General features: G+C 42.3%; 5 protein-coding genes across 14 annotated transcripts; 2 read left to right on the top strand and 3 right to left on the bottom strand.

The window, feature by feature from the left end:
• Positions 1-9,064: 9,064 nt before the first annotated feature.
• LOC111074933 (elongation of very long chain fatty acids protein AAEL008004-like) lies at positions 9,065-10,656 on the top strand. Of its 4 annotated transcripts, none has more exons than XR_005967710.1 (4): positions 9,065-9,211; positions 9,281-9,825; positions 9,888-10,400; positions 10,465-10,656. XR_005967710.1 is itself a non-coding variant. In XM_041592917.1 (2 exons), exons 1-2 carry the CDS (start codon positions 10,191-10,193, stop codon positions 10,489-10,491), a joined length of 237 nt encoding a protein of 78 aa, XP_041448851.1. In that variant the 5' UTR covers positions 9,840-10,190; the 3' UTR covers positions 10,492-10,656. The 4 variants fall into 4 exon arrangements, 1 of the variants encoding a protein (XP_041448851.1); XR_005967711.1 differs by lacking the exon at positions 9,065-9,211 and having other exon boundaries at positions 9,220-9,491; positions 9,652-9,825; XR_005967709.1 differs by lacking the exon at positions 9,065-9,211 and having other exon boundaries at positions 9,220-9,825.
• Positions 10,657-11,854: 1,198 nt separating this feature from the next.
• On the bottom strand, positions 11,855-14,448 carry LOC111074930. 5 transcript variants are annotated; one of them, XM_022367939.2, is made up of 4 exons: positions 13,964-14,448; positions 13,490-13,879; positions 12,917-13,261; positions 11,855-12,859 (listed from the first exon to the last, which is right to left on the bottom strand). In XM_022367939.2, exons 3-4 carry the CDS (start codon positions 13,154-13,156, stop codon positions 12,029-12,031), a joined length of 1,071 nt encoding a protein of 356 aa, XP_022223631.2. In that variant the 5' UTR covers positions 13,157-13,261; positions 13,490-13,879; positions 13,964-14,448; the 3' UTR covers positions 11,855-12,028. The 5 variants fall into 5 exon arrangements, with proteins under 5 accessions (XP_022223631.2, XP_022223632.2, XP_022223630.2 ...); XM_022367940.2 differs by having other exon boundaries at positions 13,490-13,828; XM_022367938.2 differs by having other exon boundaries at positions 13,490-14,447.
• Positions 14,449-14,704: 256 nt separating this feature from the next.
• Positions 14,705-18,205, top strand: LOC111074929 (putative pre-mRNA-splicing factor ATP-dependent RNA helicase PRP1). Of its 3 annotated transcripts, none has more exons than XM_022367935.2 (7): positions 14,708-14,848; positions 14,916-15,724; positions 15,798-16,271; positions 16,338-16,601; positions 17,195-17,317; positions 17,399-17,752; positions 17,819-18,205. In XM_022367935.2, the coding sequence occupies exons 1-7, from the start codon at positions 14,796-14,798 to the stop codon at positions 17,944-17,946; spliced, it is 2,205 nt and encodes a 734-aa protein (XP_022223627.1). In that variant the 5' UTR covers positions 14,708-14,795; the 3' UTR covers positions 17,947-18,205. The 3 variants fall into 3 exon arrangements, with proteins under 3 accessions (XP_022223628.1, XP_022223627.1, XP_022223626.1); XM_022367934.2 differs by having other exon boundaries at positions 14,913-15,724; XM_022367936.2 differs by lacking the exons at positions 17,195-17,317; positions 17,399-17,752; positions 17,819-18,205 and adding an exon at positions 17,053-17,157 and having other exon boundaries at positions 14,705-14,848; positions 14,913-15,724.
• Positions 18,129-20,375, bottom strand: LOC111074932 (gustatory receptor for sugar taste 43a). The gene is made up of 9 exons (XM_022367943.2): positions 20,046-20,375; positions 19,933-19,987; positions 19,560-19,692; positions 19,312-19,474; positions 19,094-19,237; positions 18,892-19,035; positions 18,757-18,835; positions 18,344-18,695; positions 18,129-18,284 (listed from the first exon to the last, which is right to left on the bottom strand). The coding sequence occupies exons 1-9, from the start codon at positions 20,197-20,199 to the stop codon at positions 18,222-18,224; spliced, it is 1,287 nt and encodes a 428-aa protein (XP_022223635.2). The 5' UTR covers positions 20,200-20,375; the 3' UTR covers positions 18,129-18,221.
• Positions 20,376-20,577: 202 nt separating this feature from the next.
• Positions 20,578-21,597, bottom strand: LOC111074931 (lactoylglutathione lyase). The gene is made up of 5 exons (XM_022367942.2): positions 21,438-21,597; positions 21,222-21,358; positions 21,046-21,132; positions 20,861-20,974; positions 20,578-20,809 (listed from the first exon to the last, which is right to left on the bottom strand). The coding sequence occupies exons 1-5, from the start codon at positions 21,507-21,509 to the stop codon at positions 20,683-20,685; spliced, it is 537 nt and encodes a 178-aa protein (XP_022223634.1). The 5' UTR covers positions 21,510-21,597; the 3' UTR covers positions 20,578-20,682.
• Between the last annotated feature and the right edge of the window lie 954 nt (positions 21,598-22,551).

Here is a 22,551-nt window from a genome sequence, read left to right as displayed (position 1 = left end):
TCGCCTGGTATCTCAGATTTGAATTTAACGGTTTCTGCCATTTGAGCGGTGGAAAGTGGAGGCAGAAAATGAGAGAAACTAGATTAAAAAAAGAGAGCAACGAAATACAAAAAGAAACAAGAAAAAACGAGAAATTAAAAAAAACCAGCGACCTTCTGCTGATTTCTGTTCGCCTGGTATCTCAGATTTGAATTTAACGGTTTCTGCCATTTGAGCGGTGGAAAGTGAAGGCAGAAAATGAGAGAAATTAGATTGAAAAAAAAAGCAACGAAATACAAAAGAGAACACGAAAAAACGAGAAATTAAAAAAAACCAGCGACCTTTGCTGATTTCTGTTCGCCTGGTACTCAGATACCGGTTTCTGCCATTTGAGCGGTGGAGGGAGGCAGAAAAAAGATCGAAAAAAGAGCAACGAAATGCAAAGAGAAACACGAAAAAACGAGAAATTAAAAAAACCAGCGACCATCTGCTGATTTCTGTTCGCCTGGTATCTCAGATTTGAATTTAACGGTTTTCTGCCATTTGAGCGGTGGAAAGTGGAGGCAGAAAATGAGAGAAACTAGATTGAAAAAAGAGAGCAACGAAATACAAAGAGAAACACGAAAAAACGAGAAATTAAAAAAACCAGCGACCTTCTGCTGATTTCTGTTCGCCTGGTATCTCAGATTTGAATTTAACGGTTTTCTGCCATTTGAGCGGTGGAAAGTGGAGGCAGAAAATGAGAGAAACTAGATCGAAAAAAGAGAGCAACGAAATACAAAGAGAAACAAGAAAAAACGAGAAATTAAAAAAACCAGCGACCTTCTGCTGATTTCTGTTCGCCTGGTATCTCAGATTTGAATTTAACGGTTTTCTGCCATTTGAGCGGTGGAAAGTGGAGGCAGAAAATGAGAGAAACTAGATTGAAAAAAGAGAGCAACGAAATACAAAGAGAAACACGAAAAAACGAGAAATTAAAAAAAACCAGCGACCTTCTGCTGATTTCTGTTCGCCTGGTATCTCAGATTTGAATTTAACGGTTTTCTGCCATTTGAGCGGTGGAAAGTGGAGGCAGAAAATGAGAGAAACTAGATTGAAAAAAGAGAGCAACGAAATACAAAGAGAAACACGAAAAAACGAGAAATTAAAAAAAACCAGCGACCTTCTGCTGATTTCTGTTCGCCTGGTATCTCAGATTTGAATTTAACGGTTTTCTGCCATTTGAGCGGTGGAAAGCGGAGGCAGAAAATGAGAGAAACTAGATTAAAAAAGAGAGCAACGAAATACAAAAAGAAACACGAAAAAACGAGAAATTAAAAAAAACCAGCGACCTTCTGCTGATTTCTGTTCGCCTGGTATCTCAGATTTGAATTTAACGGTTTTCTGCCATTTGAGCGGTGGAAAGTGGAGGCAGAAAATGAGAGAAACTAGATTGAAAAAAGAGAGCAACGAAATACAAAGAGAAACACGAAAAAACGAGAAATTAAAAAAAAACCAGCGACCTTCTGCTGATTTCTGTTCGCCTGGTATCTCAGATTTGAATTTAACGGTTTTCTGCCATTTGAGCGGTGGAAAGTGGAGGCAGAAAATGAGAGAAACTAGATTGAAAAAAGAGAGCAACGAAATACAAAGAGAAACACGATAAAACGAGAAATTAAAAAAAAACCAGTTTTTCTCTTTTTGGGGGGGGGGAAGGGGAAAGAAAAAAAGAGGAAAAAGATGAAAAGACAGCACGAAATAAAACGAGAAATAAAAAAACCAGCGACCTTCTGCTGATTTCTGTTCGCCTGGTATCTCAGATTTGAATTTAACGGTTTTCTGCCATTTGAGCGGTGGAAAGTGGAAGCAGAAAATGAGAGAAACTAGATCGAAAAAAAAGAGCAACGAAATACAAAGAGAAACAAGAAAAAACGAGAAATTAAAAAAAACCAGCGACCTTCTGCTGATTTCTGTTCGCCTGGTATCTCAGATTTGAATTTAACGGTTTTCTGCCATTTGAGCGGTGGAAAGTGGAGGCAGAAAATGAGAGAAACTAGATTGAAAAAAAAGAGCAACGAAATACAAAGAGAAACACGATAAAACGACCGAGAAATTAAAAAAACCAGCGACCTTCTGCTGATTTCTGTTCGCCTGGTATCTCAGATTTGAATTTAACGGTTTTCTGCCATTTTAGCGGTGGAAAGTGGAGGCAGAAAATGAGAGAAACTAGATTGAAAAAAAGAGAGCAACGAAATACAAAGAGAAACAAGAAAAAACGAGAAATTAAAAAAAACCAGCGACCTTCTGCTGATTTCTGTTCGCCTGGTATCTCAGATTTGAATTTAACGGTTTTCTGCCATTTGAGCGGTGGAAAGTGGAGGCAGAAAATGAGAGAAACTAGATTGAAAAAAGAGAGCAACGAAATACAAAGAGAAACAAGAAAAAACGAGAAATTAAAAAAAACCAGCGACCTTCTGCTGATTTCTGTTCGCCTGGTATCTCAGATTTGAATTTAACGGTTTTCTGCCATTTGAGCGGTGGAAAGTGGAGGCAGAAAATGAGAGAAACTAGATTGAAAAAAGAGAGCAACGAAATACAAAGAGAAACACGAAAAAACGAGAAATTAAAAAAAAACCAGCGACCTTCTGCTGATTTCTGTTCGCCTGGTATCTCAGATTTGAATTTAACGCTTTTCTGCCATTTGAGCGGTGGAAAGTGGAGGCAGAAAATGAGAGAAAATAGATTGAAAAAAGAGAGCAACGAAATACAAAGAGAAACACGAAAAAACGAGAAATTAAAAAAACCAGCGACCTTCTGCTGTTTTCTGTTGGCCTGGTATCTCAGATTTGAATTTAACGGTTTTCTGCCATTTTAGCGGGGGAAAGTGGAAGCAGAAAATGAGAGAAACTAGATCGAAAAAAGAGAGCAACGAAATCAAAGAAATAAAAAAAACGAAGAAACAAAAAAAACGAGAAATTAAAAAAAAACCAGCGACCTTCTGCTGATTTCTGTTCGCCTGGTATCTCAGATTTGAATTTAACGCTTTTCTGCCATTTGAGCGGTGGAAAGTGGAAGCAGAAAATGAGAGAAACTAGATCGAAAAAAGAGAGCAACGAAATACAAAGAGAAACAAGAAAAAACGAGAAATTAAAAAAAACCAGCGACCTTCTGCTGATTTCTGTTCGCCTGGTATCTCAGATTTGAATTTAACGGTTTTCTGCCATTTGAGCGGTGGAAAGTGGAGGCAGAAAATGAGAGAAACTAGATTGAAAAAAGAGAGCAACGAAATACAAAGAGAAACACGAAAAAACGAGAAATTAAAAAAAACCAGCGACCTTCTGCTGATTTCTGTTCGCCTGGTAGCTCAGATTTGAATTTAACGGTTTTCTGCCATTTTAGCGGTGGAAAGTGGAGGCAGAAAATGAGAGAAACTAGATTGAAAAAAGAGAGCAACGAAATACAAAGAGAAACAAGAAAAAACGAGAAATTAAAAAAAACCAGCGACCTTCTGCTGATTTCTGTTCGCCTGGTAGCTCAGATTTGAATTTAACGGTTTTCTGCCATTTTAGCGGTGGAAAGTGGAGGCAGAAAATTAGAGAAACTAGATTGAAAAAAGAGAGCAACGAAATACAAAAAGAAACACGAAAAAACGAGAAATTAAAAAAACCAGCGACCTTCTGCTGATTTCTGTTCGCCTGGTATCTCAGATTTGAATTTAACGGTTTTCTGCCATTTGAGCGGTGGAAAGTGGAGGCAGAAAATGAGAGAAACTAGATTGAAAAAAAGAGCAACGAAATACAAAGAGAAACACGAAAAAACGAGAAATTAAAAAAAACCAGCGACCTTCTGCTGATTTCTGTTCGCCTGGTATCTCAGATTTGAATTTAACGGTTTTCTGCCATTTTAGCGGTGGAAAGTGGAGGCAGAAAATGAGAGAAATTAGATCGAAAAAAAAGAGCAACGAAATACAAAGAGAAACACGAAAAACACGAGAAATTAAAAAAAACCCAGCGACCTTCTGCTGATTTCTGTTCGCCTGGTATCTCAGATTTGAATTTAACGGTTTTCTGCCATTTTAGCGGTGGAAAGTGGAGGCAGAAAATGAGAGAAACTAGATCAAAAAAAAGAGCAACGAAATACAAAGAGAAACAAGAAAAAACGAGAAATTAAAAAAAACCAGCGACCTTCTGCTGATTTCTGTTCGCCTGGTATCTCAGATTTGAATTTAACGGTTTTCTGCCATTTGAGCGGTGGAAAGCGGAGGCAGAAAATGAGAGAAACTAGATTGAAAAAAGAGAGCAACGAAATAAAGGAAAACAAATTAAAAAAAAAAGGGACAGAAATACAAAGAGAAACACGAAAAAACGAGAAATTAAAAAAAAACCAGCGACCTTCTGCTGATTTCTGTTCGCCTGGTATCTCAGATTTGAATTTAACGGTTTTCTGCCATTTTAGCGGTGGAAAGCGGAGGCAGAAAATGAGACAATTGAAAGGGCAACAAATGGAAAAGAGAAACAATGAAAAAAGAGGAAATTAAAAAAAAACCAGCGACCTTCTGCTGATTTCTGTTCGCCTGGTATCTCAGATTTGAATTTAACGGTTTTCTGCCATTTGAGCGGTGGAAAGTGGAAGCAGAAAATGAGAGAAACTAGATTCAAAAAAGAGAGCAACGAAATACAAAGAGAAACACGAAAAAACGAGAAATTAAAAAAAACCAGCGACCTTCTGCTGATTTCTGTTCGCCTGGTATCTCAGATTTTAATTTAACGGTTTTCTGCCATTTTAGCGGTGGAAAGTGGAGGCAGAAAATGAGAGAAACTAGATTGAAAAAAGAGAGCAACGAAATACAAAGAGAAACAAGAAAAAACGAGAAATTAAAAAAAACCAGCGACCTTCTGCTGATTTCTGTTCGCCTGGTAGCTCAGATTTGAATTTAACGGTTTTCTGCCATTTTAGCGGTGGAAAGTGGAGGCAGAAAATGAGAGAAACTAGATTGAAAAAAAAGAGCAACGAAATGCAAAGAGAAACACGAAAAAACGAGAAATTAAAAAAAACCAGCGACCATCTGCTGATTTCTGTTCGCCTGGTATCACAGTTTCGAATTTAACGATTTTCTGCCATTTGAGCGGTGGAAAGTGGAGGCAGAAAATGAGAGAAACTAGATCGAAAAAAGAGAGCAACGAAATACAAAGAGAATCACGAAAAAACGAGAAATTAAAAAAAAACCAGCGACCTGCTGCTGATTTCTGTTCGCCTGGTATCTCAGATTTGAATTTAACGGTTTCTGCCATTTGAGCGGTGGAAAGTGGAGGCAGAAAATGAGAGAAACTAGATTGAAAAAAAGAGAGCAACGAAATACAAAGAGAAACACGAAAAAACGAGAAATTAAAAAAAAACCAGCGACCTTCTGCTGATTTCTGTTCGCCTGGTATCTCAGATTTGAATTTAACGGTTTTCTGCCATTTTAGCGGTGGAAAGTGGAGGCAGAAAATGAGAGAAACTAGATTGAAAAAAAGAGAGCAACGAAATACAAAGAGAAACACAAAAAAACGAGAAATTAAAAAAAACCAGCGACCTTCTGCTGATTTCTGTTCGCCTGGTATCTCAGATTTGAATTTAACGGTTTTCTGCCATTTGAGCGGTGGAAAGTGGAGGCAGAAAATGAAGAGAAACTAGATTGAAAAAAGAGAGCAACGAAATACAAAGAGAAACAAGAAAAAACGAGAAATTAAAAAAAAACCAGCGACCTTCTGCTGATTTCTGTTCGCCTGGTATCTCAGATTTGAATTTAACGGTTTTCTGCCATTTGAGCGGTGGAAAGTGGAGGCAGAAAATGAGACAAACTAGATTGAAAAAAAGAGAGCAACGAAATGCAAAGAAAAACACGAAAAAACGAGAAATTTTAAAAAACCAGTGACCTTCTGCTGATTTCTGTTCGCCTGGTATCTCAGATTTGAATTTAACGGTTTTCTGCCATTTTAGCGGTGGAAAGTGGAGGCAGAAAATGAGAGAAACTAGATTGAAAAAAAGAGCAACGAAATACAAAGAGAAACACGAAAAAACGAGAAATTAAAAAAAAACCAGCGACCTTCTGCTGATTTCTGTTCGCCTGGTAGCTCAGATTTGAATTTAACGGTTTTCTGCCATTTGAGCGGTGGAAAGTGGAGGCAGAAAATGAGAGAAACTAGATTGAAAAAAGAGAGCAACGAAATACAAAGAAGAAACACGAAAAAACGAGAAATTAAAAAAAAACCAGCGACCTTCTGCTGATTTCTGTTCGCCTGGTAGCTCAGATTTGAATTTAACGGTTTTCTGCCATTTTAGCGGTGGAAAGTGGAAGCAGAAAATGAGAGAAACTAGATTGAAAAAAGAGAGCAACGAAATACAAAGAGAAACAAGAAAAAACGAGAAATTAAAAAAAACCAGCGACCTTCTGCTGATTTCTGTTCGCCTGGTAGCACAGATTTGAATTTAACGGTTTCTGCCATTTTAGCGGTGGAAAGCGGAGGCAGAAAATGAGAGAAACTAGATTAAAATAGAGAGCAACGAAATACAAAAAGAAACACGAAAAAACGAGATCTTAAAAAAACCAGCGACTTTCTGCTGTTTTCTGTTCGCCTGGTAGCTCAGATTTGAATTTAACGGTTTTCTGCCATTTTAGCGGTGGAAAGTGGAAGCAGAAAATGAGAGAAACTAAATTGAAAAAATAGAGCAACGAAATACAAAGAGAAACAGGAAAAAACGAGAAATTAAAAAAACCAGCGACCTTCTTCTGTTTTCTGTTCGCCTGGTAGCACAGATTTGAATTTAACGGTTTCTGCCATTTGAGCGGTGGAAAGCGGAGGCAGAAAATGAGAGAAACTAGATTGAAAAAAAAGAGCAACGAAATACAAAGAGAAACACAAAAAAACGAGAAATTAAAAAAAAACCAGCGACCTTCTGCTGATTTCTGTTCGCCTGGTATCTCAGATTTGAATTTAACGGTTTTCTGCCATTTTAGCGGTGGAAAGTGGAGGCAGAAAATGAGAGAAACTAGATTGAAAAAAAAGAGCAACGAAATACAAAGAGAAACACGAAAAAACGAGAAATTAAAAAAAACCAGCGACCTTCTGCTGATTTCTGTTCGCCTGGTAGCTCAGATTTGAATTTAACGGTTTTCTGCCATTTTAGCGGTGGAAAGTGGAGGCAGAAAATGAGAGAAACTAGATTGAAAAAAGAGAGCAACGAAATACAAAGAGAAACACGAAAAAACGAGAAATTAAAAAAAAACCAGCGACCTTCTGCTGATTTCTGTTCGCCTGGTAGCTCAGATTTGAATTTAACGGTTTTCTGCCATTTGAGCGGTGGAAAGTGGAGGCAGAAAATGAGAGAAACTAGATTGAAAAAAGAGAGCAACGAAATACAAAGAGAAACACGAAAAAACGAGAAATTAAAAAAAAACCAGCGACCTTCTGCTGATTTCTGTTCGCCTGGTAGCTCAGATTTGAATTTAACGGTTTTCTGCCATTTGAGCGGTGGAAAGTGGAGGCAGAAAATGAGAGAAACTAGATTGAAAAAAAGAGCAACGAAATACAAAGAGAAACAAGAAAAAACGAGAAATTAAAAAAAAACCAGCGACCTTCTGCTGATTTCTGGCCGGTTTGAATTTAACGGTTTTCTGCCATTTTAGCGGTGGAAAGTGGAGGCAGAAAATGAGAGAAACTAGATTGAAAAAAAAGAGCAACGAAATACAAAGAGAAACAAGAAAAAATGAGAAATTAAAAAAAAACCAGCGACCTTCTGCTGATTTCTTTTCGCCTGGTAGCTCAGATTTGAATTTAACGGTTTTCTGCCATTTGGGCGGTGGAAAGTGGAGGCAGAAAATTAGAGAAACTACATCAAAAAAAGAGAGCAACGAAATACAAAGAGAAACAAGAAAAAACGAGAAATTAAAAAAAAACCAGCGACCTTCTGCTGATTTCTGTTCGACTGGTATCTCAGATTTGAATTTAACGCATTTCTGCCATTTGAGCGGTGGAAAGTGGAGGCAGAAAATGAGAAAAAAAGAGAGCAACGAAATACAAAAGAAACACAAAAAAACGAGAAATTAAAAAAAACCAGCGACCTTCTGCTGTTTTCTGTTCGCCTGGTAGCTCAGATTTGAATTTAACGGTTTTCTGCCATTTGAGCGGTGGAAAGTGGAGGCAGAAAATTAGAGAAATTAGATCGAAACGAGAAGGAACGTGTAAGTCGCTTCTGGCGACGCATACATACATTCTATTTTTAAGCTTATGATTTTTTGGAATTTTAAATTTAAAGAAAAAATCTCCTCCGCTAGAGGGCGCTCGAGTACATAACGAGGCAGAGTGTGCGAGCGGGAAAGAGAATGAGTACCGCGCCTCTTGCTAATGGAGGCGGGGGAAGTAACTGAAAATTAATATCTTCATATAATATAATAATAATATAATAATTAATATCATATAATTATGATCCGATCTGATTCAGATTCGGCAATCTGGTAGACTTGGTCATTCTCTACGATACTACGCTTTTTTTTTGTATCCCTAAAATTGTGACTGCCACAGATTTTCGTCCTTTGTGGTGGCGAAAGGGGGCGCGGCGAAATTTTGAAATACACTTGTATCAGTGTGATATCAAATGAGTCTGGAAACCAAATTTGGTTGCTCTAGCTTTTAAAGTCTCTGAGATCTAGGCGCTCATCAAGACGAACAGACAGACAGACAGACAGACATGGCTATATCGACTCGGCTATTGATGCTGATCATGAATATATATACTTTATGGGGTCGGGAACGTTTCCTTACCACACCTTAACCACAAATATAATATACCCCTTAAATCTTTTTGAGTACGGATATAAAAACCAATTTCGGTTCAAGCGGCCAAAAATTGTAGAACCCACACAAGCACAGTATACATGTGTACATACACATTTACGTAAACTGAAACCTCAAGCAAAGTCGGAGTTTTTGCTCTTCGTCCATGTTTGCTGAAAAAAAAGAAATAACTAAATAAATAATAATTTTCATAGTGCTCAAAATTGCGCAAAAAAAGGGACCAACGAATTCTCTGCCATAGGCATATCCTATTAAATTTATAATTATTAAAACTCAAAGTTCTAGTCGGATTCATCATTACAATATATATATATATTATAATATATTTCGCAAATTTGTTGGTATTTTTCCACGACAAATTACGGTCACACCTATTCCTCAACATAACGGCATTTCTTATGTCAACACAGTGTCAAGTACGAAACCGAAACGAAACTAGTTGGCAGCTCTAATTTCTTTTATCTTCTTCTTAAAATTGAGCGCAGGTTTTTGATTCTCCTTGTCTTCCTTAAAATTGATGTGTATAGAAGTTTCCAGTGCATCCACAACTAAAAAGTTGCTATGGACAATGAGCCTTCGGACATAGCAAGGGCAAAGCTTGCTATGCAGGAGAGTATACTTCTTTGTGTGCGAAACACTTTGACCTCCGAACAAATTGCACGGGCGGAGAGTTTTATACAGCGCTCACGCAACTATGTAAGTATATGCGTATACAATGAAGAAAGAGCGAGCATGTCATTGCACATCGTAAATGTGAGTGGTGTGAGTCCCGACATTGAATCCATAAAAAAGGGCACTGTTACCATACCCAAAAACATGGAACGCTACAAAAATTCACCCTTAATCATCATCACAGATGAATACCATATTCCACATTTGAATTTTACTTATTTGGCCAAGAAGTATAAGGTTCTGGCGATCGCAACAGTGGACATTGATGGTAGTAACCTAGCTTACCAATACCTTAAGGTGGTGGAACTGGACGAAACTGATAAATATAAGAAATTGGGACGCCTGGAGATTAAAGAAGGTTTGTCATGGAGCGCATTAAATTTAAAAATCTTTTGCCGAACGTTATGGGGGTCGTTTTAGACCATTACAATTCAAACATATCGCCACTTTCACATATTTGTGGCGGTTATAAAATCCCGAATTTTTGGGACAATCGCCATCGCCGAAAAGTTAACGCAAGAAGTGTGATAGACGACGCATTTTTTGAGAAAGCTTACGACAGCACATACACTAAGCTCACTGTCGCTGATATTGGAGAAAGCATTAAAGAAGATTCTTAAAAAAAACAGTTGGAAAATGTAAAAATCGCCCTGAATATCAATAGCGACAAGTTTGAGCACATTGGGGACGTCATTAAGCACATGACCCACAAAGCTTTAGAATATGCCGTCTTTCAATCGATTTGGGAGATTATTGGTTTTTCTCATCTGCGGCTGCTGGCCTGGCCACCAAAATACCGCCGTGATCTACAACGCCGTGCAGGTTCTGTTGAGTGTACTGCTGTTCTACGAGGGCTATAAGGGCGGCTGGGGCGGAGACTACAGCTACAAATGCCAGCCGGTGCCCTATTCCACAGACCCCATCTCCATGAGGGTAAATTATTTCTAAAAGAGAGAAAGAAACTTTTCTGCAATCTACAACCGATTTGTCATTTTAGATGGCCGGAGCTGTGCGCCTTCATTGAAGTGAAGTACTTTGCCGGCGGCCATGGCACTCTGCTGGGCTTCATCGACTCCTTCATCCATCATGTACGCCTACTACTTGCTGTCGGCGATGGGTCCCAAGGTGCAGAAGTATCTGTGGTGGAAGAAGTACATCACCATCCTGCAGATTGTGAGTGTGCCCGAAATGGGAGTAGTGGAACAACTATAAGAAGGAGGCGGCTGCCCAGGCAATGCATTTGCAGTGTACGAGTACGAGTATGTTTGTATGTAGTGAGTGTTTCTATAGAACCAAATATTATAGTTTAGTTGCTTTTAGCTTTTATTTTATGGACTTTTATGGCATGCATTGTTGTCCAAAGACAAGGACAGAGACTAAAACTGGCAACAGGCGAATGGCATAAATTCTTTCTGAACTTTGTGTGAGAGGCGGATCGACTGTAGAAGCTGTTCACGCGCTTCTTTAATAAATATGCGACCGGGGAGCTCAATTTGGATCATTGCAACAGCAAAAGGCTGGAAATCAACGGGCAAAAGCTGAGATTCGGAATTGCTCCAGTGATACGGAAATTATCTGGAATATGGCGTGAGAAACTAAATAATGTGGGCGAAGCATCTTACTTTATGACGCGACTCGTGGGTGCCCACATCCTACTGCCAGAGTACTTTAAGAACCCAACATATTGGGGCTGATAATGATCCCATTCTTGGGGCTGATTATTGAAATCAGAACCCAACATATTGGGTCTGATGTTTTTATGTGGATTATACCTATCGGCGATACCACTTAAAACAAATGCGCCAGAAGCTCTACCACTAGGGTGGTGTGGAAAAGAGCTAAAGTTCCAAATCACCGAAGATGATGCTTTTATAATCCTCGAGAAATCGCAGAACAATGAAATAGTTGCCCAGAGCTGGAAAATGAGCTGGAATTCGAACCAAGATTCACGTGAAAGATTATTTAGAATTGCATTTATCCGCCTGTTGTAGAATCTGTCGGTGCTGCCGTTAGACCGGTAGAAGGTTCATCCTCGAAAAATCAAAAAAAGAGTTGTATTGCTCTAAACTGAAATCTCTGGTAGAGTATTGGGTGGGTCGTCTTACTGTTGAGGAAGTATCATCACCCTCAGTTGTCGCATCATTCGCATTGCAGCTAACCATCTCCACAAAGTCCAGATCGTCGCATTGGGCTCCGATGCACAGGGCATTTGCTGCAACCAGTACGTTGATCAGAAGCGCTGAGCAGCTGAGAAAAGTTTTCAAGAGGCCGCCAGCCACGCCCAGGAGAGCGCCGGCCAGCAGGCTACCCAGCGGCTGGCAAAACTCAGCCTTGCTTCATCTTCTTGTGTTAATTTTAATAAACTACAATCCCGTGTTAATAATGTACCCCAGTGCCCAATAAAGTGTATTAAATATCCCATTATATGTATACCACGAAATGGATGTAATGTACAATGTTATATACAATGTTTAGCCTACAAAGGCAGCAGCTTCTTATAATACAATACCTTAGACACAACTAGCATTAAACTAAGAGCACTCACTAGTTTGTGTTTTGTGCTATGGCGCATACGATATCTTTTTTATTTTTGGTGCATTGTAACCCTTTTTAATTTTTGGTATAGTCGATTCTGCTCTGATCGAACACGGCGCATCTGTTATTGTTTGTGCATTGTATTCCTTTGCAATTTGTTTTGGATTGGATTTTTCTGTTGGCTCAGGATATTCGCCTCTTAGTCTTTGAGTAGACAATTGCTCTGTTGTACTTGGTGCATTGCATTCACCTTTTATTTTGGTGCACTGGATTCCTTTTGATTGCAATTTACGCATAATTTCGAGGGTTTTTTGTTTTTTCTCCAGATTGGGGTCTAATGTTGGAGTGGGAATCACTTGAGTTTTGGAACGTTTCACATCGACCCCACATGCTCGCAGTTTACTGAGTATCTGTTGGGTGGTGTTGGTGGTTGCTTCTTTGGTGGTTCCTTCACCACCGTTGGCAGCTGCTGGAGAGGGCTGGACTTCGGTGTCAGTGGCCACCAAACGCTTTAAGTTCTCCATCACACGGGGTACACTGAGAGCCTCTGTGTTCATCCTTTTGGCTGGATGTGTATGGCACGGAACACTGAGAGCCTCTGTGTTAATTCTTTTGGCTGGATGTGTTTGACTGGGGCTTTGCCGTCGCCGTACTGTCTTCGTTGTGGCTATCTGGGGGTTCTTGTTCTTCTCAATGACCAATTGCTTTTTCCCCACCACATTCTCTTTGGAATGCGATGTCTTTGGTTTAGAGTGCGCGGATAAGCGCGTCTCGTCGTCGTACCAGCGTGGATCCTCCAATTCTGCCTCCCAGTCAATGGCACTGCTGTTCACATCTTCAATGTTGTAAATATGGAGCTGCAAGTAGAGTCTCTGGTTAGTGTGGGATGTCCCAGGAAAGCCTTGCCTAGTTACCTCCTGTCTACCATTCGTTAATCTCGTCTCACGCTTGTCCTCGACGTAGCTGAGTGGATCAGTGCAATTCACAACATGTTTAACGCCAGAGCAATCGGCCAAATGTTTTTGGAACATTTGAAATGTGAGAAAATAATGCTCGCAGCTGCGGCACAGCATCAGCAGCCTCTTCTGTTCATCATAGAGCAGGTCGCCCAGGCGTACAGTTTTCAGACACTTTGACTTTCTTGCTCCGTTCATTTGTTATAAACAAATTCGCGCCAAAAATGCAAAAAATAGCAACAATAGCTGATATTTTCTTTTTAGTGTGACCCCGGATTTATTGATGAAATATACCCTCTGACCCTGAAAAATATACCGTAATATACCGTGCACCATATATCATGAGTGAGTGCACGAAATTAACCCACTAACCCCTCTATTGTGACAGGTGAACTCAAGTTGTTAAACCGCGGACAAATTATTTTCAATAACATTTACTTAACAAAGAACATAGCATAAATGAAATTAATTTAGAAATCGGCACCGTCCAGAGTATAAGCAATCTCTCACCTTTGCAGTGTTTGGCATTACCTGCTATTAGCTTACGAACATCCGACAATTTGAGCTTGGGTGCCAAGCGCGATTTGATCAGAGTGGAGATGACTTTTTTCTTTGGCTTGCAAGACTTCCAAAAGTCAAACGCGGCCCCCTTGTACTGGCGATCCTTGATGTTCTGGACATCTTCTTTAGTTTGAGGCTTGCCATTGACCGGTTTCCAAGAAGGATCACCAACATCTTTATCCAAACGGTGGCAATTGCAGCAACAGCCACTCTTTGCCGACTGGGAATTATCATCTTGGTCCACTTTTCTGAGTTTCTTCAGCTTGGAATGCATTTTCTTAAACTCTAATTGGATCTGCTTCATCATTTCTAACGAAAAAACAATTTTTATCTGATTTGGAATTTGTGGGGATGCCTCTTCTGGTGGTTGAGCATTCAAGCCAAGAGGTATTGAGTCATTGAATTCAAAATTTAAAGTTTTACGATCTTCAGCTGGAACACTACCTTCTCCCTTGCTATGCTCCTTCTGCATCTCCTTGGCCGGAGTATCCACCGGTTTTGTGTCCGTGGAACTCTCGCTTAGATCCTGAAGAATATCTGTCTTGTCTTGACCATCCGTGAGCTGGAGACCTTCGTCTTGATCATTATCTACCTTGTTCTGTTTGGCCTGGCGATCTTTATCTTGTTCATTCAATTGCTTGTCCTGCATCTCCTTGGTCGGCACGACAACTGCTATCTTTTTTGGAGAAGTGGAGGACAGCTCCTCAAGTGGAATATCCACATAATTTTTTTCTGCCGGATTCATTTTACTAAGCCGCAAAAACGGTTTGTAGGTGATTACAAATATAAAGTTAGGACTGAAGTCAATCAAATTTACTCCATCAAGTTTTTTTTCTACAAAATAAACAATTTTTTCCGTATATTTAGTCTGTGCTGTGAACTATACGGTACATTCAACCTCAACGGATAGATTTGAAACTAAAACTTATGCCTACTTGTTTGAATGAACACACAATCAAGAATCATAATTGATCGACTTAAGAAGCATCTTGGGACGGCAGGCTGGGATATACTTTACTTGCTAAAACCATGGAAATGGCCAAGATGAATTCAGAAACAGTAAGTATTATTTATTATTACTATTAAGTGGGATAATTTCCTTTTTTTTCCTCGTTACATTTACGGTACATTTTGAAGTAAGAAGGTATTATTTCGGTATATTTCTGAGGGTCAAACGGTAATAGTTTATCTACAAATCCGCGGTCACACTGTTCAAAATCAGCGCGTGGTGCTAAAAAATTTTTGTCGCATTAAAAATTAAATAGATACCCGCAAAATGTCCAAGCGCCGCATTGAAGTCGGTGAGACCTATGTCAGCAAGTCCAAGAAGTGAGTACACAAATCAATTAATGATTGTTTGGCTTGCTTAAGTATGTAAATCTGGGTTAATCAGCAGGGTTGCGGAGGCGTCCTCCACTTCGGCATCGGCAGCGACGGTGGCAGCGGCCGCCGGCACTGTTGCACAGATCCTGGGCGGATTTGTGCCCAACAAGCAGCCACCCACGACGAATACTCTGACCGGGAAGACGTACTCGCAGCGCTTTCAGAATCTGTACAAGAAGCGTATCGCGTTGCCGGTATTCGAGTACCAGGCGGACTTTATGCGACTGCTGAGCCAGCACCAGTGCATCGTGCTGGTGGGCGAGACGGGCTCGGGCAAGACTACCCAAATCCCACAATGGTGTGTGGACTTTGCTGTGTCCAAGGGACGAAAGGGTGTTTCCTGCACCCAGCCCCGACGTGTGGCCGCCATGTCTGTGGCGCAGCGCGTATCCGAGGAAATGGATGTGAATCTGGGCGAGGAGGTTGGCTACTCCATTCGTTTCGAGGACTGCTCTTCGGCCAAGACCCTGCTGAAGTACATGACCGACGGTATGCTGCTCCGCGAGGCTATGTCCGACCCCATGCTGGAACAGTACCAGGTGATCCTGCTCGACGAGGCTCACGAGCGCACCCTTGCTACGGACATCCTGATGGGCGTGCTCAAGGAAGTGATCCGGCAGCGCAACGATCTTAAGCTGATTGTCATGTCGGCCACCCTCGATGCCGGAAAATTCCAGCAGTACTTCGACAACGCTCCCCTAATGAACGTACCCGGTCGCACGCATCCCGTGGAGATATTCTACACGCCGGAGCCGGAGAGAGACTACCTTGAGGCAGCCATTCGCACAGTCATGCAGATACACATGTGCGAGGAGATTGAGGGTAAGTGGAAACTGCCACAAATGGAAATGGAATGCAAGTCCTTTGGTACTGACTCTCCTTTATCCCCCCCCAGGTGACATTCTCATGTTCCTCACGGGCCAGGAGGAGATCGAAGAGGCGTGCAAGCGCATCAAACGGGAAATCGACAATCTGGGCTCAGATATTGGCGAGCTGAAGTGCATTCCCCTGTACTCCACGCTGCCGCCAAATCTGCAGCAGCGCATCTTTGAGGCGGCTCCCCCGCCGAATGCCAACGGAGCCATTGGCCGCAAGGTTGTGGTGTCCACCAACATTGCGGAAACCTCGCTGACCATCGATGGTGTGGTGTTTGTGATTGACCCGGGCTTTGCCAAACAGAAGGTCTACAATCCCCGCATCCGTGTTGAGAGCTTGCTGGTGTCGCCCATTTCCAAGGCCTCGGCCCAGCAGCGGGCTGGTCGAGCCGGTCGTACTCGGCCGGGCAAATGCTTTCGCTTGTACACGGAGAAGGCCTTCAAGAATGAGATGCAGGACAACACCTATCCCGAGATTCTCAGATCCAATTTGGGTAATGGGGGAAATCCCTGACTTTTGGGTACTTTTGCTTTATAATTTTCCTCTGGACTACCATCAGGCACTGTGGTTCTGCAGCTTAAAAAGCTGGGCATCGACGACTTGGTGCACTTTGACTTCATGGATCCTCCTGCACCGGAGACCCTTATGCGTGCCCTGGAGCTGCTCAACTATCTGGCCGCCCTGGACGATGATGGAAATCTGACAGACTTAGGGGCAGTCATGTCCGAGTTCCCCCTGGATCCGCAGCTAGCCAAGATGCTGATAGCCAGCTGCCAGCACAACTGCTCCAACGAGATACTTTCCATAACGGCCATGCTGTCGGGTGAGAAAAACTAGCAACCAAATCAAACAATTCCGAGCTTAAGTTGAGGCATTGCCCTATCCATGAGGCATTACTCCCTCCATGGAAAGATTAGATTAGCTTCATGGGGTGGGCTGATCCTTTGCTCTATTGAAATTGAAAGATACATCAGGCTAAAGTGGGTTTCTTTTTTGCGAATCTTAAACGGACGACCCAGACGCTACGTGGACGGTTCTAAGTATTTGGTTAAGCTAAAATGCAAAGAAAAAAGTTTCTTCAATTTATTTGTTCTTTGCATTCAACACGAAAAGCAAAGTTGCACGTGCGTTGCCATGCCTCTGCCCTCGTGGCCATCATTCGAATGGAATGATGACAGCGGGCCTTGTCCAAGCAGCCTTGTCTGATTTGTTAGTTCTCCCTCGAAAGTAAAACGCACTTGCAACTCACAAATGCAATCAATCTTTGAATCAAGCCTCTAGATTGCGTAGCTGACAAAAAGTAAGCAAAATCGAGTCTATTTGTTAATATAAAACCCAAAATACGAAACAATGTTCTAAACATGTGCTTAATCGACCAAAAACAAAAACCAATTTGAACGTGCCAAACAACCAAAGTGCCACAATGCTTCGTGCGTCCCAATGAGGCCAAGAAGGCGGCCGACGAGGCCAAGATGCGGTTCGCACACATCGATGGGGATCATTTGACGTTGCTGAATGTCTACCATGCCTTCAAACAGAGTGAGTACAGCCCATTAAATACCCTCCTCTGTCCATGAATCTGATGGCAATCTGTACCATGGTAATGTATGGTAATTGCAGGCAGTGAGGATCCCAACTGGTGCTATGAGAACTTCATTAACTTCCGGTCGCTGAAGAGCGCGGACAATGTGCGCCAGCAGCTGGCCAGGATTATGGATCGCTTCAACTTGCGGCGCACCAGCACGGAGTTCACCTCAAAGGACTACTATGTGAACATACGCAAGGCCCTGGTGCAGGGCTTCTTCATGCAGGTGGCCCACCTGGAGCGCACTGGACACTATCTGACCATCAAGGATAACCAAAATGTGCAGCTGCATCCCTCGACATGTCTGGACCACAAGCCCGATTGGGTCATCTACAACGAATTTGTGCTAACCACCAAGAACTACATACGCACGGTCACAGATGTGAAGCGTGAGTACATATATATATAGTTTGAACCATGCCCCTGTTCACCTCCCGTTGTTTATTTCCATATAGCTGAATGGCTGATCAGCCTGGCCCCGCAATACTACGACCTGAACAACTTCCCCCAATGCGAGGCGAAGCGTCAGCTGGAGTTGCTGCAGCAGCGGATGGAAACCAAGCAGTACCAGAAGGGATTTTAAGGCTACCCACTGCTGCCCCCGCTGCCTTTAGAAGTAAGCAATCTATGGAGGAGAGGAGATATGGGCCATGGTGTTTGTGTGGTGTGACAGGTCGTGAAGTTATTGTTTGAAAACTGCTGCGGAATGAAGTAATCCGTTTGCTTTTTATTGTTTGATACATTTAAACTTAAGCACACTTTCGCATTAACCAGTTGCAGCAGATATCCACCAACTCCGTTTAGTGAATAGTGTTAATAAAACAAGCAACTTTTTATATCTACCTATGCCCGGTGCTCTCATCCGTTTGTCTTCTGGAACTGTATGAGTATGACCAGATAGGTGGCTATAGCCGAAGCGAACTGCAAGAGATCAACAGGATACAGAGCGCTGAAAGCAAACACTTGCTTCTCGTTCTTACCGATGTCAGAATAGTGCGATTGACGCGGCACAGACCAGACGCTGAGAAATCTGAGTCGACTACCAGCAGCTGCTGCCAGAACTTCTTCACCGCCTCGGCCAGAATGGGCTCGTGCACCTTTCTCTCGATTTCGCAGACAATCTGAATGGTTTTGCGGGACTCGCGGGCGGCCAGATGGCAAGGTTCGACCACCATTAGCAGGCGAAAGGAATGAAATAATATCCAAAGCGCTTGCACCCACAGATATGCGTTGTCCCGCTTGCTGAGCAGCTCGAGAAACAGAAAGTAGGCGGTGGCCACCAAATGCAGCAGACAGGACACAAGAATAAAGAGTACGGCTACGCCAAAGGAGCTGCGAATAATAAGAAATGAAAGAGCACATTGCGGATGGAATAACGAATGAGACTACAGACTTGGACAAGAGCAGCACACACTTGCTGAGCGATTCGTGGTTGTCGGCCATGGTCTGGATGAGCAGACCCTTGTTCTTGGCTGCAAAAGAGAGCAGTTAGAGCAAGGCCTCATGAGTGACGGACTCCTTTAGTTACCTGCGGATTCATTTGGCAGCATTTCGCTACTCAGTTTGGTCAGACTCGAGTGCAGGGCGGTGGGTGTCATCATTGCATTCGCGCTTACTGTCTTGACCGTGCTCATCTTGCGCGGCTTCAGGGCGTTACTGGCATCCTTCGGCTCTGGGTAGGATGAAGATCGAATACAGGGATCGTATGATTGAATACGGAATCCACTTACCGCCCAGGAAGCTGCTGCTGAGCATCTGGTTTAGGCGTCGGAAGCGTCTTCCCAGCCCGAAGGCAGTGTTGGCAAAGTTGATGTGCAGGCCGGTGAGAATAAAGTAGAGGGTATAGAACGGTATATACCAGTGCACATTGAGCTCTGGACGCCACACAGGAAGGGAAGAGAGGGTAAAGTGAGCACAGATCAATCGAGGTAATCAAGGCGTTACCTACCCGTATCGGAATCGGCGATATTCATCTCCTCGGCTTTGCGCATCCATGTGCCCACATCCAGACCGAGGAGCGCGGATATAGTCAACAGAGAAACACTGGCCATACCCAAGGCTCGCCATCGGTCCCTCCTGGAGTGATTGCAGGCATTCAAAGTGTTGTCAATCTGCAAAAGCGGGTATTGGGAGGGAGGAGAGTGCGTGTCTATAGAAAAGGGGGGTGGAATCAAGGTGATCGAGATGAGATCTCACCCTATGTAAACGAGAATTTAGTTCGATGGTTTCGCGCAGACTGAGGAGACCACAGTAAACGCCCGATACAACGGCCAGCACAACAACAGACACATCCAGGGCCGTTACCACCTTTGACGTTGCCGACTTCATTCTAAAAGATGCACTTTTGATTTGTTTTTGTGGGTTGTTTCGGTTGCAGTTTGCAGTGGGTTAGAGTATTTAGTAGTTAGTCAAGATCAGGTGGGAGTCGAATCGAGGTGGCCAAAGGTGATTATTAAATAGAGAAGGATGAAGTAAAGCAAGAGTTACACACAGGTGGGACGCACACAGACAGATCAGCGTAGAAATGAATAAAGTTAAAAATGAGCCAAGGACAGTGCCAGGTACTTACCGCACCGGTATTTTCGCATTGGCATCAAACAATAGTCCCCGATAGGTCAGAAATACTAAACAAATCAGATAAGATCAGATTAGCTTCTCCTTTTATGCTCCACTGCTGCTCACCCATTCCAACGGTCAGGGAGGCCGAATAGAACGTCAATATCCAACTGCGACGTATCTCATATTGACCCTTGGAGTTCTTGCGCGTCGCATATGGCGCCAGGGTAAGCAGCTTGCTAATGTAGAAGATGCCAATGCTAGGCTCCGATATTTCCATCCTGTATCAAAGGAGAGACTGTCACCGCACAACTTCTCGGCGAGAACTGTTCGAAAATGGCCAGAAACCATGGGTCTTAAATTGAAAAATGATACGCAAATACTGCGCTCTAATATTTGACTATTATTAGTGAATGTCCACAGCCAACCCAACCTCCTGCCACCACCACCACCAGACTGCAGACTGTGGCGAAAAGGTAACACATTTGCTTATCAAAAGGTTCTCCGGCTCTGTAAATAATAATTAGCGTGTGAAAATACCAATACGCAAGGACACAGGAGCCAATTATCTCTAGCAAAATGCCTGTGCTGACAGCTCTATGTGGCAGGTGAGCGAACAGCAGTTTCTGAATGAAATACAATATGGACAATAGACAGCTGGACATTGGACACTCCCTAATTTATTTGTAACAATTCTCCTTTAAAAAGGGTTGGGTTAAGGAACGGCAGCACATGTACATTTCATGAAAGTAAAGTTTCCATTCTATTTCGGAACGGTGTAGGCATTGAAAATCTCAATCCAGTAGCCGTCGGGATCTTTGATGAAGGCCAATCCCTTCATGCGGCCATCGTCTGGCTTCTTCACGAACTCGACTCCCTGTTCCTGGAATCTACATACAGAAATTAAGAGTGTTTAAAGCTTGTATGGGATGATTGTTTACCGCTTGCAGGCAGCATAGACATCGGGAACCATCACTCCAATGTGTCCAAAGCCACGGGGGTCATTGTTGCCGTTATGATAGCCCTGATCCAGGTCGTTTTCAGTGCCCCAGTTGCTATTAATTAGAGAAGGCAATGTACACTACACTCCCTCTTCCACCCCATGTAGCTCAAACGAAACACTCACTGGGTCAACTCAATGGTTGCTTTGCGGCTCAACGCCCAGCTCCTGCGCTCCTTCGGGTCCTTGGGTATATCGTCGGCATTCTCATAGCTGCAATTGAGTGATAAGAAAAGTAATTGTCATTTGTGCTGTGACGTGTGGTCTGGTCTGGTCTGGTCTGCCCTCTCCACTTAACCTACCCCATGAAATACAGGGAGAACATGGACTCGGGAAAGTCCAATTTCACCAGCAATGTCATGCCAAGGACGCCCGTGTAGAATGGCAGCGACTTGCGGGGATCCTTAATCCGGTACATGGTTTGTTGGAACAGGAAATCCTATAGAATATCGCGATGACGCGTGTTAATTGCTTTTACTGCACCGGCTCGGCTCTTTGCTCAATATGTCACGGCTTACCTGTGTTGCCTCCTCCGGCTTTTTGCACAAGGCTTCGGCCTCGGCATTGCTTATGCCAGTGACATCGCCCATTTCAAAGTATTTCAATTTAAATCACACCTGTTGTGTAAAATTAATTTTGAGTGGAACGTGCGTATGCGTGTTTTCATTCGTGACATTCGATGCACACGGTTGATACTATCAAAATATCGGTATTTTTGTGCGATATGCGGAACCCTTTGGCGGCGTTTTATTTTGAAAATACGAATATTTCCGTCATATAATGTACACATTAGGCATGCAGGCCAGATTCGTCTAATAGAGTCTCCTCTGAATATCCTTCCATTGTGCAGAATGCTGCTGGAGAATGCGATTATTGCTGTTTCCAGCCCTGGAAAGCACCATCGACTGCTTGCCCAGTTAACGGAACTTGAGAATTTTAACAGAAAATTACCAAAAGGGCGTCCCAGCTGGACTGCAACAAGTGTCAGCAACGAGTATGTACATATATATCTTGGATCCGCAAATGTCACTAAATCCCTCCCTCTAATAAGTAGAAACGACACGACCAAATCGTGCATAATTTATTTTGCTTGTTGACTGTTTAATTGTCGATATTAAAACTAATTCAACTGAGAGTATTTAGGTATGTTTGTTGTATATAAAGTCGTGTACATGCATGTGTATGTATGTATGTATGTATATAATATATGTATAGTATATATATATATATATATATATGTATATATTTGCTTACCAATTAGACTAAGATACTCTCATTGTTTCATTGTGATCGTAGGCATTTGTGGATTCTATAATTAGTTCTAGTTTCTTTGCATATGTATATTGTGCTTATGATTATCTGAATCATTTTTCCATTATTTAGTTGTGTTTGTAGTTATTCGGTGATTTGCTTCTGCATTCTGCCAGCGAGAGAGGGAGTTCTACTACTATTCAAGGCATGATTACAATCATATCATATACTATATAGCATGTACAAAAAATAATTCCTATCATCTCATATCGCTATCTCTCAATCTCCCGCTCTCTGGCGTTTCCTCTTCTATTGGTCGTTTTTCCTGATGGATGGTACTTTATACATACAATTCATTATTGTGTTGGCAAATCAAATAGT

Source organism: Drosophila obscura, unplaced genomic scaffold (assembly GCF_018151105.1).
Source record: "Drosophila obscura isolate BZ-5 IFL unplaced genomic scaffold, ASM1815110v1 contig_186, whole genome shotgun sequence".
Classification (NCBI taxonomy): Eukaryota; Metazoa; Arthropoda; class Insecta; order Diptera; family Drosophilidae; genus Drosophila; species Drosophila obscura.
The sequence above is the reverse complement of the archived record's forward strand: the minus strand, read 5'-3'. Positions and strand labels throughout refer to the sequence as shown.

What these genes read in the sequence shown, in the direction of transcription:
- LOC111074933 (XM_041592917.1), top strand. Translation starts at nt 10,191, where the DNA reads ATGCCGTCTTTCAATCGATTTGGGAGATTATTGGTTTTTCTCATCTGC. An exon ending in CAGACCCCATCTCCATGAGG is followed by an intron (nt 10,401 to 10,464) that starts GTAAATTATTTC and finishes TTGTCATTTTAG; the next exon opens with ATGGCCGGAGCTGTGCGCCT.
- LOC111074930 (XM_022367939.2), bottom strand. Translation starts at nt 13,156, where the DNA reads ATGAACGGAGCAAGAAAGTCAAAGTGTCTGAAAACTGTACGCCTGGGC. An exon ending in TAACGAATGGTAGACAGGAG is followed by an intron (nt 12,860 to 12,916) that starts GTAACTAGGCAA and finishes CTCTACTTGCAG; the next exon opens with CTCCATATTTACAACATTGA.
- LOC111074929 (XM_022367934.2), top strand. Translation starts at nt 14,796, where the DNA reads ATGTCCAAGCGCCGCATTGAAGTCGGTGAGACCTATGTCAGCAAGTCC. An exon ending in TATGTCAGCAAGTCCAAGAA is followed by an intron (nt 14,849 to 14,912) that starts GTGAGTACACAA and finishes TGGGTTAATCAG; the next exon opens with CAGGGTTGCGGAGGCGTCCT. An exon ending in CTACCATGCCTTCAAACAGA is followed by an intron (nt 17,318 to 17,398) that starts GTGAGTACAGCC and finishes TGGTAATTGCAG; the next exon opens with GCAGTGAGGATCCCAACTGG.
- LOC111074932 (XM_022367943.2), bottom strand. Translation starts at nt 20,199, where the DNA reads ATGGAAATATCGGAGCCTAGCATTGGCATCTTCTACATTAGCAAGCTG. An exon ending in CTCCCTGACCGTTGGAATGG is followed by an intron (nt 19,988 to 20,045) that starts GTGAGCAGCAGT and finishes TGATTTGTTTAG; the next exon opens with TATTTCTGACCTATCGGGGA. An exon ending in TAAATTCTCGTTTACATAGG is followed by an intron (nt 19,475 to 19,559) that starts GTGAGATCTCAT and finishes CCGCTTTTGCAG; the next exon opens with ATTGACAACACTTTGAATGC.
- LOC111074931 (XM_022367942.2), bottom strand. Translation starts at nt 21,509, where the DNA reads ATGGGCGATGTCACTGGCATAAGCAATGCCGAGGCCGAAGCCTTGTGC. An exon ending in AGCCGGAGGAGGCAACACAG is followed by an intron (nt 21,359 to 21,437) that starts GTAAGCCGTGAC and finishes GATATTCTATAG; the next exon opens with GATTTCCTGTTCCAACAAAC. An exon ending in GTCTATGCTGCCTGCAAGCG is followed by an intron (nt 20,810 to 20,860) that starts GTAAACAATCAT and finishes TTCTGTATGTAG; the next exon opens with ATTCCAGGAACAGGGAGTCG.